At 42.0% G+C, this 14,312-nt stretch overlaps 2 protein-coding genes across 2 annotated transcripts; both read right to left on the reverse strand.

Annotated features, from left to right (window-relative positions):
• Nucleotides 1–37: 37 nt before the first annotated feature.
• On the reverse strand, nucleotides 38–11,262 carry LOC307022079 (ankyrin repeat and IBR domain-containing protein 1-like; the record flags this gene model as incomplete). Its single annotated transcript, XM_079654652.1, has 9 exons — nucleotides 11,077–11,262; nucleotides 7,540–7,861; nucleotides 3,986–4,157; nucleotides 2,631–2,762; nucleotides 1,813–1,995; nucleotides 1,058–1,175; nucleotides 712–932; nucleotides 105–231; nucleotides 38–51 (listed from the first exon to the last, which is right to left on the reverse strand). Exons 2-9 carry the CDS (start codon nucleotides 7,725–7,727, stop codon nucleotides 38–40), a joined length of 1,155 nt encoding a protein of 384 aa, XP_079510778.1. The 5' UTR covers nucleotides 7,728–7,861; nucleotides 11,077–11,262.
• Nucleotides 11,263–11,976: 714 nt separating this feature from the next.
• On the reverse strand, nucleotides 11,977–13,995 carry LOC307021031 (receptor-transporting protein 3-like). The gene is made up of 3 exons (XM_079652754.1): nucleotides 13,852–13,995; nucleotides 13,359–13,530; nucleotides 11,977–12,490 (listed from the first exon to the last, which is right to left on the reverse strand). Exons 1-3 carry the CDS (start codon nucleotides 13,865–13,867, stop codon nucleotides 12,148–12,150), a joined length of 531 nt encoding a protein of 176 aa, XP_079508880.1. The 5' UTR covers nucleotides 13,868–13,995; the 3' UTR covers nucleotides 11,977–12,147.
• Between the last annotated feature and the right edge of the window lie 317 nt (nucleotides 13,996–14,312).

Raw genomic sequence — 14,312 nt, forward strand, 5'->3', positions numbered from 1 at the left:
GGGCAGAAGATATTGTGAGCGTCGCCCTCCTGAATCTTCACGTTGAGGAACCTGATAAGCACACAAACAGGAAAATGAGTTCAAACAATCCTCAAAAACATTGCAGAACGCAGGAACATTTACACACAAACACAGGTCCCTACCCTTCCAGCATGCTCTGCAGAACTCGTGTCCACAGGACATGTCCACTGGGTCCTCAAACACAGAGATGGAGCAGAGGCAGATTCCACACTGCAGGGAGAGAAGATAAACACACCATATTCAGATGTTGTCTGACACTTAATGATATCACAATGATAGCTTAAAAACGACTATGTGTATTCTATTAACTTTAATACTTTGCTGTGTTGTCTTTGTAACCATTAAAAGCAATACAACACACCTGCATTAAATCCCTCCTTTGTTTGGATTGGATTTAAGTCTGACATGCTGATTCTGATTTTCTTTCTTTATAAGAACTTTAATTCACAGCAAAAACAAACATTTGGATACATTTTCTTTAATTGGAGTCTTCTTTAAGTTTGTTCATCAAAATATAAAAAAGACCAATTAATTCACTTAAATATCATCCAAATACTGCACCAAGTTTTGACCTAGTTTTAAAAACGTTACTGACAGGGTGGTTCGTCCACAGCTTATTTTGGGCTTTCAGGGGTTAAACTTATTATTCCAACAACAAAATATGATTTATTTCATCACTGTGTGTCTCACCGAAGCCAGGCCCTCCTCTCCCGGTGAAAGGCAGCTGTCGGTCGGGGAGGTGAGGGTGAGTGTGAGGGGGGAGCGTGGGGTCCTGGGGGTGCGAGGCGAGGGCAGGGTGTCCCAGGCGTTGTACCCGCTGGGTGGGGGGGTGGGCATGGTCACACCTGAGCGCTGGCAGCAGCCCTCAGCGTCAGACATCCAGGCCTCCAGAAGCTTCTCTCTGTCCCAGTCTGAGAGAGAGGTTGAACACACATTGAGCAGCAGGGACTGTGGATGTTATTCTCTTTAAATAGTGCAATGACAACGAGAGCTGAGAGGGTTTGTGAAGGTCTCGTGAATGTCAACTTCCACACACCATGTGCACGGAGCAGGGCCTCAGCAGTGAAGAGCGGGGCTTGAAGCATGTCTGCCGTCTCTACGATCAGCATGTCCTTCAGCCTGCGCAGGTCCTGCAGCTTCAGTCCCTCATACGGCTGAAATGAAAGGGAGATGCAAAGAGAAATGGAAGAAGAAAGAAGAATGATAGAAAGGAGAGAAAGCAAAGGGAAGAAACAGAAAATGGGGACGAGAAAGAAAGAAAAAGGTGAAAAGTATGAGATTGAGATGTGTTCAAAGAAGTAGAACAAAGATAATGAGAGGGAAATGAAAAGGACAGGGATATGGTTGTGGTGAGAAAAACAGATTAAGTATTAGCATAGATTTGGCTGCAGGAAGGAAGATCAAACTGCTATCAGCTGGCAGCTGGCAGGCTCGGCTGGTGCCCTCCGTTACACTCACATCCCGAGGAACAAGAAGTGAGGAGTGTGTGTGTGTGTGTGTGTGTGTGTGTGTGTGTGTGTGTGTGTGTGTGTGTGTGTGTGTGTGTGTGTTTACTGGTGCTACTACACTGAACATGTCATATTTATTCGTCTATATCACATCATAATGCCTTCTGTGAAACTCAAAGTGAAAACCATAACAATGATCATACATGCTACATTAGGGGAACACACAGACTGATGCTGCAACTGTGAAAAAACACTGAGTTGAAGAAGATGCACATCCTTAGAAGGAATCTAAATATCATTTTTAAAAGTCTAGCCATCAGGAAACCCCCAGATCTTGTCTCACCTCCTTGAATTGCAGCAGGTTGGTTTCACCGTCTGTGTTTGACGGCTGAGCTGAAGAGGAGAAAACCATCTGCGACTCCAGGCTGAGGGCCAGCTCGGTGTGGTGATGCCGCTCCGCGTGGTCACACGGCGTCAACTTGTCCTCATCCTCCACAAAAAGGTCTGCCTCGCTCTGGATTAAGAGCTACAGGGAGGGAAGAGGGGGGAGAACAAAAGGAATGGGAGAAAAGGGAGAACATTTATAACGGAGAGGAACAAGAAATTGCAACAAAAGAGAACAAAGACAACGAGAGGCAATCGAACAAAGAGAAGAAAGGAGGAAGGGGATGGGAGAGAAACAAAAAGAGAGAAAGGTGAGTAGACAGTGACAAGTGAAAGCAGAAGGGGAAATATAAGAAAAGCTAAATTGAAGTTAAGTCAAATGGAGAAAGTTTGAGGCACAGGCAGAGGGGTTATGAGCGAGTGAACAAAAGACGAAAAGAAGAGAGAAATGTCTTAAAGGGATAATATCTGGGTTATAGTTCCGTAGGCCGCCCATATCAGAGTTCATTTTCTTTCAATTCAGGTTTGGATTTTTTTCTTAATACAAAAGCTGTAGAATCTTGAGAAACGGGAGGAAGCAGAGCTCGGATCTGAGAGTAACGAAACACAGAGCAGATGTTCCTGTAGAAAGAACGGGCATATGGCTGCCTAGAGACTCTGTTGACTGTAAAATCAAATCCAATCACACAGCACTTAGAAGAGATTTACCGAACACAAAACAAAGCTCCTCCTCATGCTAGCTCCAGGATGGAGGTCCACACTCTCTCTCTCTCTCACCTCCACACAGCTCTTCATGCCTGCCGCGGCGGCGTAGTGCAAACATGTGCTGTGGTGATTATCGCTGGAGTTGACTTTGGCCTTCTCGTACTGGCCTCCGTCGAGCCGGGCGCCGGTCCAGCTCAGGATCATCTGCCAACGGGGGAACCCAGAAATTCAGAGACACAACATTTGGATGATACTTTTTTCCACTTCAACATCTAAGTTGCCTTTCTGTTAGGGATGTTAAGATTCACAGATTCACAGATTCACAGATTCACAGATTCACATCGGTGCACCGGCATAAACGCTCAAGATCGGCTACAGTTTGGGTTGAATTCGCGATGCATCGATTGTAGCGTCTTTGCATCGGTAAAAAAACTATTCATCATTCATATAATATCCCCTCATCCTATCAGCACTCCACAGAAACGACCTTTGATCTTTGCTTCGTACTACGGAGGCCGGGAGTCTCAGTTATCAACACACATGGAAGTCGAGGAGAAAGAGAAACACAGCGCACCGAAAAATACCTACAAATCAAACGTTTGGCTACACTTCGGATTTTTCAAGAAAGACGGTCAACTTGAAAAATCCCTCGAAAATTGTTAACGATGCCGAGCCGCTTTAAAGTACACAAGTAGTACGAGGAACTTAGCGACGCACATAAAGAGGCGACGTGGGGTCTGCGGCTGAGAAGAGAAACCTGAAAGTTAGACATTTGAGTTCAATCACTCAGTGGGGTGTTCTGTCAGAGAGTGGTGTTTAGTTTACAGCAGCCTGTGACGGCCAATAAGAGTTTAAATGTCTTCCTTACTGTAAGCAGTTATGATAGAGCTGTTTGTGAAAGGTTATTTGTATTCTTTATTGTTCAGATAGAAACCACTGCTTTCTGCTCACTGGTGAGTTAGCCTATGAGAGTTAAGCACATCAGGCTGGCAGCTGTATGGGCGTTTCACTATGGTAGTTGTTATTTGCACATTGTTAATCATGAGCAATGCATCCTTAAATTGTTTAACTGTGAGTTGTTATACAATTGTACTCTGGAGAGTTTTTTAACGTAAAAAAGGTAAAAAAGAAACCGCATGATGGGATGCGTAGTACTAGTAGAGAGAACCAAATATGTAAAGCACTTTTTGTTCATTTATGATTTGCTGCATAGAAGGAACAAAACAAAAATCCTCTGTCGTACCATATTGAAGTATCATTATTTTGCATCGTGTTGAATCGCATCGTATCGAACTGTATCGCAACAGGGGTGAATCGCATCGTATCGCATCGCCTGGTGTTTCAAATGTATTGTTAATGTATCGTAGGCAAAGTATCGAGATGCGCATGGCATCGGCCTCAGTGATGGAGATCCCTACTGTCTGTACCTGCAGGCAGTCGGCACGGCGCTGCTCGTCCCGCTGCGGTCGGGCCAGTCGCGGCGACAGCGCCCCCTCTGGCAGCAGCAGGATCTGCGGGCCTTGGCAAAGCACGTGGAGGCACGTCTCGTTGTGCACGTTACACTTGTTGGGGTTCCCCTCTTTACTGAACAGGAAAGACCTATACAATGCAAACAAGAAAGAAGGGATGACAACATTGAGGACAGCTTTTTAAGCATAAAAGGTCTTTTGTGCGGCACTGATTTCCCCAACTTAAACATTTCCGGACTCTCGACACCTTTATCATCACAATTCAACTAGAAATGCAATAGCAAAACAGTTTACATAATTATTTTCTACCTACAGCAATCATTGTATATTGTCACTGTTTGTTTTACCTATTATTATTGCATGTATTGATTGTGATTTTAATGTGCTAAGCTAGCTGTAGTTCTCAACTGATGTGATAAAACAACAAATATCATTACGGGACTGTTTCCTTTCAAATATTTGAATAGACTTTTGCTTTACATGAGTGATTGTTCAGGTGCTACATTCTGAACATAATCTGGGATGTTTAAAATACCTTAAAACGTAACGGAAAATGACATACACCTTAGGCCGCACTATGTATCAATATGTGGAGTAGCATGGTTGCTTAGACAGGAAAACATATTTACTTCCTGTTGGAGGTTTAACTTGTAATGTGTACATTATTTGCCCAGAGTGTCTAACTGTTGTGATGTTTGAGTTCAGCTCTAAAGAGAAGCACACTTAAGAGAGAGGCAGAAGTGGAGGAAGGAATAGATGGAGACATGAAGATGATGTTTGGAAGGGGGATGGATTGTGAGATGAGCGGTAAAGAGAGGAAGGAGAAGAAAGGTGGCAGAATATCGACTAATCCTGCAACATCTCTGAGATAATGGACACACACACACACACACACACACACACACACACACACACACACACACACACACACACACACACACACACACACACACACACACACACACACACACACACACACACACACACACACACACACACACACACACACACACACACACACGTTTTTGCCTCCTCTACAATGTTCTTTTCCATCTTCTCCTTGAAATAATTGTTCTATATCATGTTAACCTGTAGATAGAAGGAACCCTGCATATTTGTATCAGAGTTATAACAACAACATTTGACAAGACCTTGTCACTAATGATAGTTCAATTAGTAAAGGATGTCATGAGATTTCTAATAGTTTAATACATGATTTGTTGTGAAACCTCTCCCTCTCTGCTCCCACTATTGACTAAGCGTTTCAATGTTTCCTTATTGTGAAACCTTCCAGCCTGCTCTTCCACTTCTGACCTTCTTATCCCGTCAGCCCTGAGCCCCCTAAAGCCTCCCCCTAATGACAGTGCACTGCCGATTCACACACAGAGCAATAATCACTAATTATTCCCCTCAACTACAACCCATTGCCCCCTACGCTACACAAACACATAAAGCCTCATGGTCACGATGGATGGCCTTAATATCAGTATACTAAAAACAGCAGGCTCGAGGACGTCACAGGTTGAGCTGCAACTAAAGCCGTTCACTGTGTACGGTAACTTGACGAGGGCAGGAAAAGGGGAAGTGATAAGTATTACAATTGAGACTGAAATACAGCTTTTTTTTCCCAGAATGTGACTAAAAAAGGAACGAAATTAGCACACAAACATATACAAACGAAAGGTGCTGCTGACAAATGCATATGGTTTATGTCTCGGCTTTCGGAAAACAACAGGAAATCAATTGTACCCAATTAAGTCACTGTTTTTATTTACATATTTCTCAGACGGTGTGGAGGAAGGGTGACATTTCCTGAACTACACCCTTTTTTTTCTTCTTCTAGTAATAGCTCTAATTGTGATTTCCCAAACAGATATTTTTAAAATAATCTAAAAAACACACCACCAGCCCACGCTTGTCCTCTCTGAGTCTCTATTTTGTCTGAGATTTCTCGATGGTCTATCTTCTTGCCTCGGTCCATTCAAGCTGTTGGAACAAAGAAGCATTTCCTCTGATTCTTATCATGAGCAGAGCGCTGCGTTCAGCACGCCTCTCTGGCCCATTATAGGTTAATAGGAAAGGACACAAATAGCACACCAATTGATTCACTGTGATGTATTCATAGAGTCGGACACATTAAGCCGTTTTGGAGCCATAGTTCCCCCCCCCCCACTCAAAAAAACACAAATGCACGTGTGCACACATGCAGATGTACAGATAATTGACTGGCCTTTTCAAACAGCTTCCTCTGACCCCCCTGTAATCATGGAAAAATAACGGGCAAGAGAAAGGAGTGCAAGGAGGAGGAGGTGAGCATGGCTATTGAGTCACTGGATCAGCTGTCGTTGTCATGGCCAGAAGCCTGATTATCCCAGCGGGGGGGTTAAAAGACACGCTGGTGTTATACTCTGTATGTTTCTCCAATTTCACCCCATTATTGGTTCTTGGAAAAAGGCACAGTTCTTCCCAAAATTAATCTTTTTTTATTTTTCTTCATACCTGTGGTGCTCGTAATCATTATTTAGCTCGACTGGTTTGTTGTGAGTTGCTTAGTGTTTAAAAGTATCTGCCTAAGCAATGGCTGTCTTTTCTAGAAATGAATGGAACAACAGCAGGTTGCAATCGTCTTGTGGCATTTAAAGCGCAGGGAAAAATACATTCTAAAAACTCCAAAAATGCACAGATTTGTTTTAAGCAGTTTCTCGTAGGAACTATTTTCTTATCACTGTACCAATATGACATATCCCCTCGTAGAAGTGAGTTTACGTCTACTCGTGGACAGGAGGCTCGTGTCAGACATGGGCTGAACTATTTGGACTGATTCATGGTGAGAATACACAAAGGAAACAGTATCCAGGACAAGGTGTGCTGGTGTGTGGTTCTTTGTGTACACCTGCTACAAACAAGTATGCAATGAAACAAAACAAAAACAGGCACAACACAATTGCATTTTCATTTAGGTCAAAATCTTCTGATTCTTTTATGGCAAAGTCCTTCAAACTCTACATCCCAAGTTTGTGAAATGTTTTAATACTTTCTAATATGTTCAAGAGATACCAGTATGGCATCTTTATTTAGACTTTTAGAGATGTATTAGTCAGCTTTTTGTTGCTTATTAAGGTAATTGCACCTTTTTTAGGCTGTGCTATTCAGGTTGTGTTAATCAGTGTCTCTGTCTGGGTTTAATTGTGTCTGAACCAGTGTTTCTTATGGCTGATGCACTTCTTCTGTGCCTGTCAACATGGTTTTTAACTTTGTAACATTATTAACATAGTTACAAAGCATACACAATATATTTGACTGGTCACTTGTGTACAAAAAGTCCTCTTTCTTGCCCTAAAAACATACTTATGAAAGTGTGAAATCTATTAAAGCTGACATCCCCCTAATTGTTCTTCCCTTATGACTCACTTGCATAACCTCGTTTGTAACCGACTGTTTGGATAACTGTATCACAAGCCACAGTGACTAAAATGACTGTTGAATTCAATCAACTCCTCCATTTGTTTTACCTGAGCAGGCGTGTCATGGCGTGGCGGCAGACGTAGTGCAGGGCCGTGTTGTGCTGGTACTGCTCTCCGTACGAAGCGTTGGGGTCCAGGCCGTCCCTGAACTGAGGGTTGCCCTCATAAAGCTGCCAGGCCAGGGCCTCGTCGCCGCCCACCAGGGCCTTCCTGAACTTGGTGGCCGTGTTGCCCATGGCTTCAAGCTTGCAAAAGGCCGCCTAAAGGGAGCTGTGGCAGAAGCCCTTACGCCTGCCTGCGCCTCCCCTTCCTCCTCCGCCGTTCACCGCAGGTCACAACTTAGAGCAACATGGTTTTGTGTTTTCCTGCCCTGTTAATAAAAGAAACACTTAGATTAATGAGAGGAAAAAGAGAGTGGAAAGAAGCACATGAGTAGAGGAAAGAATGAAAATGAGCGGGGGGGAAAGGCACTTGTGAAAGAAGGACAAAGCTGGAAAAACAAGACAGAAAGGGAAGAAGTAGGTAGACAGGTGGAAAGGGAGGGAGAGATAAAGCAGCTGAAACAATCAGTCAGTCATCGATCAGCTGATGTACTGCAGAGAGAATGTTATCTCACCGGAAATAGGATGGAAACAGAGGGACAGAAGGAAGAAGCTAGAAAGACAGAGATAATTATAAAGAGGGCAGGCAAGAGGGGAAGGTTAATGATATCCAAGCCATCGATTGGTAAGTCAGTTGATGAAAGGAGCAGTCAATATTATCACAGCTGGCCACTGCGAGGCCAGTTAGCTTGCTTTTACGAAGAATCTGCATACATTAGGAGGTTGTTTACACGCTTGTCGGTCTGCAACTGGCGATATGAGAGTGTGTGGTAAACCGTGCAAAACTAATACACTTTGCCAAAACCAGTTTTACTTTGCCCCTCAGGCGCTAAAGCAAAGAATCACAAGAATCATAGCTATGGCTGCTACAGCTTCACTCTCCCAGGGAGCAACAGCTCATAAAACCTCCTGTAGATTCACAAGTTATCACAATCTTTTCATCATCTTCCTCTCTAAATGTCCTCACGCAACAACCCAAAACACACTCTTTCTCGCACATATTCACTGTCTTTATAAGTGAGTTCTTCTTTATTTCGTTCATGGTATTACCAAACTCTCTATGGGTTTGTTTCTTTCTTTCTCTCTCTCACACACACACACCGTTTTTTCTGTCTTGAACACACAAACACACACACGGTTACATCCTGTAATGAGTGGAGTCTGTGTGTGTGTATTGGGACGTTGAGGGTATCATTACAGTCTTCATTCTATGGCCATCTGTCTGGCCCCCACAAAGAGCCTCTTTTAGCCCCGGCTACAGTTGGCCGCTGGCTCGTCGGGCTATGGAACATTTGAATAACGTGGCTGGCTGCCTCCCCTCCTTTGCCTCCCATTTCTATGAAGTGAGGGATAGGGAAAACACACAGTGACAGACGGGGTGACAGACGGAGGCAAACAGGCCGAGAAGAGGCTGAAACCACTGGCTAATTAAAGCCAACATCTTTTACGTGCTGCTCCTGCGATGCATTCAGTAGACCGGTTTAGGTGTGTGTGTGTGTGTGTGTGTGTGTGTGTGTGTGTGTGTGTGTGTGTGTGTGTGTGTGTGTGTATATAAAAAGGGGTGTTTGTGGTGGGGGGGGGTTACTATAGTTATTAGGTCAGTATGTCTGCTTGGTTCTCTGTTTAGTGCACACTGGTTTACTTCCAGTTCACTTCACCCCTCTGTGTATCTCTGGCAGTCTCTTTCTGTGTCTCAGACTAAATAAGGACAGGAAGTCTGGACATGGAGGAACTTTGGAATTCCAGGGAACTTAAAGTTTGAGCTTGGCAGTACCAGCGCAATTATCTACTATCCCCAAAGCTCTTTGAGCCCACACGTCACTCTTTGGTTGGTTTAAGTGAGGCTGAGAAAGTGTTTCACTTCTTGTCGCCTGGGCAATATTATTAGCTGGAAATACATCCAGAAACATAGAAAGGTATATAAATAATTTAGAAAGCAACAACTTTAAGTTACACTTGTGCCACAGATATACAAAGAACAGGCCTCTAGTCCATACGGTATTCCCCATTTTAAGTAATGTGATAATGGAGACTTAATGACTCATGAACTCAAGAATCCCAAACACATGAATGTTGTCGGGAAATGTTTGTCTTAGGATTCCTGCTGATGGGAACTACAGTCATTGCATTCATGCTTCCTCTGAAACCCAACCAGCTACACACACATTAAGACAAGAAGCTACATTACAATGTTTTACAAGCAATATTGCAATTTAAGAGGATTTTCCTGGTGAGATTGTCTTTGGGCTTCTTTATAAATACACACAAGGGGGAGAGGTTAAAGGGGTGGTCAATATATTGATCCACAGTTTCTACTGATGTTTAAACAAAACATTAAAAAACGTCCCCTTGTGCACTTAGACATTGTGTATCTGACACTTTATAAACAATTAATCGATTTATCAGCAAAACAGATTTAGTTGGATAAGCGTTGTTTGTATTCATCATTTCCAAAACAGAATTATTGCTATTGAACAAAGGCTCAGTTGTTTATTCGACCAAATATGTGAAAAATGTGGGAAACAGCCAGCAGTCCAAAACTTGGACATTAATCTCAATGTGAAACAAAAAGCAGCATATATTTCCTTTTATGATTGAGTTTTTAGAACAAATCATTTGAGAGTAACTTTCCGGCAATCAACTATATGACAGTTGCTTTCAGATCTAATCTAAACAATTATTTATTGCATTCCTACCAGGGTTACTGTCTGACATACATATCAATATTACACTGATATGAATCTCAGCTTTGATAAGCCACAGACATAGGTACATTATTAAAAAGTCAGGCCTACCTGCCAACACCTTAACAGTCAAATCTACCGTAACTACTTTATGAGTATCAACATCATATTTATTTGAAATAAAACCCACCCACTCTCTGTTGCCTTTACTGTTATCACAACTAGCTGCCACCTGATAGAAATCAAAACAGACACCTCAGTCAAAAATAAGGGTGGATTATGCCTCAGTATAAACTGACAAAAACAGGTTGTCATTAGAGAAATCAAACTTATATGGGGGAGGTAAAGTCACACCTGCACAGTGAGTTTCCTCAATTCTTACTTTTGCATTCACCAAAATTAGCTAGGTCACCGTCAATCAGCTACATATCCAGGTCAGACCTCGTGTGGTTATCCCTGAAGAAGTGTGTCAGCATGAAATGGAGCACAAAACAAACACACTTCTCTTTGCATGTTTCTGTCCATGCGGCCCCTCTGTTAAAGCTCCTTTGTTCAACACACTGACTGGGTATGTCATTACCGAAAGAGGAAAGCGAGTGTTAGGGTGTCCCACATTCTGCCGATAAAACAGCGTTACCTTAGGGTGTCAACGTGTCCCCACAGCTGTGAAGGCGCAGTGGGAAGACGTTAACACCCCGAAAGCAGCGTACCTTCCAGCCGTTACCGACGCTAGCTTTCTCTCACGTTAGCGTTAGCCTCAACTACGTCCAGCACCACAACATCACATCTCATTTACTCACACAGTCGTTTCACTTGATCACCAGTCGCACATTGGGGAACCTGCGTATATCGAGGGCCATTATCTTCTCACTGTCATTCGCATCCCCGGCTGCTGTTCCGCTGAACCATCCTCTCTCTGCCACCGGACCGGGGACGATGCTGCTGTGAGCGGAGGGGCGAGACTGACTGGCCCGCTTCGGTGTGTTGTTGTGGATGCCAGAGAGAAAAGAGGACTGCGCATGCGCGGGACAAACTGTCACACGGAGAGCTCGCATCTGATTGGCCGGTTGTCTAGGTTCGTTTGGTGTACTTTTTGTAACATCTTGTAAAATGATGTTTCTCAAAATGTATTGCTTTTCTGAAAGACATGATATTATACATCAAAATAGTTAGGGTTGGAGTTAACCCTAACCCTAACCCTAAATTGTGCAAAAGTAAAAAAGCCCTTAAAACAGCCGAGGGACCACCGTTTTTTTCTGTTTTCTATTCATAATTCCATCAGTTTTGAATTAATGTAATGAACACAGATGTTATGTGCGTTTTTGTTGATGTATTGGAATGATTGTTATCAATAAAGTTGATCTTGTAAAATGGTCAGCCCTTAAATGAATAAAAAAACAAAATGCAATTCTCACCTGTGAAGCACAATTGAAAATAAGCATTTATATAAAAAAAACCTAGCCCTTTGAATGTAATGTACACACAGTATTTTTGCTGTTCTGAATTGGTATCCTCGTTTTTGATTGCACTTATTGTGAATCGTTATGGATAAAATTGTCAGCAAAATTAAAAGGATGTTAAGTAACCTTGAAATAGGAAACTGTATAATAAGGGATTAGTTTGTCGATTTCTGTGCTGTAGTTGTGGCTGATCTGATCCTGTATTTAAAGTATTAGGCAACAAAAAAAACTCGGTCAGACTTTATAAAAAATTCAACTTTATGTATTTACTTGAACAATGGTTACAATGGTATAACGAATCAGTTTCTTCCTGCATCACTTTCATTCTCTCTCTCTCACACACACACACACACACACACACACACACACACACACACACACACACACACACACACACACACACACACACTTCTATTCTTCTTTTAAACGGCATATGCCCTGACTGCAGGCCTCACACAGGTCCGACTCATGTGGTTTGGAATAATTTTTAGAGTGTGGTGGCTCCCCTCCGACATCGTTGTCATCCATTTCTCCGTAGCAATTCTTCCGGATTTTGGCACACAGCTTGAGCAATGCTCTTTCCACCTCGTCCTCGGAAAAACCAGGACGGGCATAAGTATCATCATGGCAACTGCGACAGGCCTGTCCAAAGGGCCTCATGATCGCTACCCCCCGTTCACCGCGCAGCCGGTAACGGAACAACACCGTGACCTTTGCTGAACTCCAAACTTTACTGCATGATGGACACTTCAAACTGTGGGGGAAGGAGAAGACAATAAATGAAAGTTGGAGATTCTCAGGGTTAGTACGATTTCACCTGAGGTATTTGAACCATCAGCTTTTAAGGGGTAACAAAAGTGAACTGCTATCTAAAAGCAAACCAGACCTGTAGCAATTGTTTGCTAATTGTACTGTAGAGTACCAGTGGTAATCATTATTATCTTTATTTTATTTTATTGTATTGACATAATGTTAGTGTATTGTGGCATAATTATACATATAGCTCGACATTTAAGTTACACAGTGCATGTAAAAGCCCAATTAGGGACCAATGTGGAAATAAAGCAATAGCAATACATTTAATGCACATTGGAACTATGTTAAAGGGCATTGTCCTTTTTAAATAAAACATGTAAAACCAATATTGTTAGGCTCTTACAAGTAATGTTTTTTTGTTTTTTTATTTAGGAAGTTCAGTCTTACAATAACTTTGTTGGTTGAATCATATCATGTGCTTTTTGAGTCACCATAAAACAGGAGAACTTGTTCAGTTACCCAGGGTGAAGTACCAGGCTTTTCCACAATGTTGAACTGTTTGAAAACTGGTCACATGACCGGTTTCATCTGACATTGTCTGCATATTTAGTTTACCTTTACTTGTGTTGGATAACAGAAAACTGTTTTTAAAGTATAGCAATGTTTTTATCACAATTGACCTGCATATATAGAACTTTAGTTTAAAGTAACATATTGCAATCCTGTGCAATAAACCTGAAATGTGCAATATAAACACTATCTGCTATTTGTATGGTGCTCTAATCACTTTAATTTGACCTGCTATTCAACTTTTGCTGTAACACATGTGTATATTTATAGATATATATAATATAAAAGATACATACTTTCCAAAGGCAGTGTGGCAGAAAGTCTTCCAGCCCCTCTTCCTCTCCTCTGTGGTGAGTGTGTCTCCCTGGGTATAGCTGAAGTTCAGAGTCCACTGGTCTCCATGGTCCAGCTCATTGTCGTCGTCCAGCAGCTCCTCAAAGGTCTCTTTCCACAAGGAAGGAAGCCAGTCTGCATTAAAAAATAAAAGCGTTACAGTCAGAAAAATACAAGTCTTTGTGTCACAACACTGAAAAAATAACAGGGTCTGGAAGGTTAATGACGTCGCATGTTATCGAAATATAATAAGGGCCACGCCCTTCTTCCATCTGTTTAATAAATAAATCCAAATGTAACACGACATTTTACAAAAATGCATTTAGTATTATGAACACTTAATATTGGCTTTGCACCGATGGCACTGAATTTACAAAACAACATTGCATAGCACATAATAAACACAATATTAACATATTAAACACCAAAAAGGTGTGCAAAATGAAATTGTCTTACCTGTAGATCCCTTCATTTTGCTCAAGTATTGGATTCACTTCTGGTAGATGGAGATGAAACGACGTTCAGCTTGTTTATGTCACTCTGCACACAGTCTCTGTATTTATACCCTCCCAGCAGCTTACACTGGGAAACGAAACTTAACATCATAGTTTCGTTTTCCTTCTTGTCCTCGGTCTGATGAAAAAACAGATTATGGCAAGCCAAAATAAAATGCTGCACGTGTAAGGGAATTTCCTGTTATTATACTGACCATATATAATTACTTACTTGGCATGTTAATAATTAATGAATGGGAGAAACATATATTGCATCCATAGACTGTGTATGCATCATGTATGAATTGTATAAACCCTTTATCTCTGTTATAAGTTAAACCACATGTATTTTCTCATCTGTTTCTATAAGAGTGATTTTGAGCAACTTTGTAGTTATTGTATAATTTATCTTTTACCTATTGT

This window comes from Notothenia rossii (assembly GCF_949606895.1).
Source record: "Notothenia rossii genome assembly, chromosome: 10".
Lineage (NCBI taxonomy): Eukaryota > Metazoa > Chordata > Actinopteri > Perciformes > Nototheniidae > Notothenia > Notothenia rossii.

Coding starts and splice junctions, on each gene's coding strand:
- LOC307021031 (XM_079652754.1), bottom strand. Junction 12,491..13,358: donor TGCCACACTGCCTTTGGAAA/GTATGTATCTTT, acceptor CTTCCCCCACAG/TTTGAAGTGTCCATCATGCA.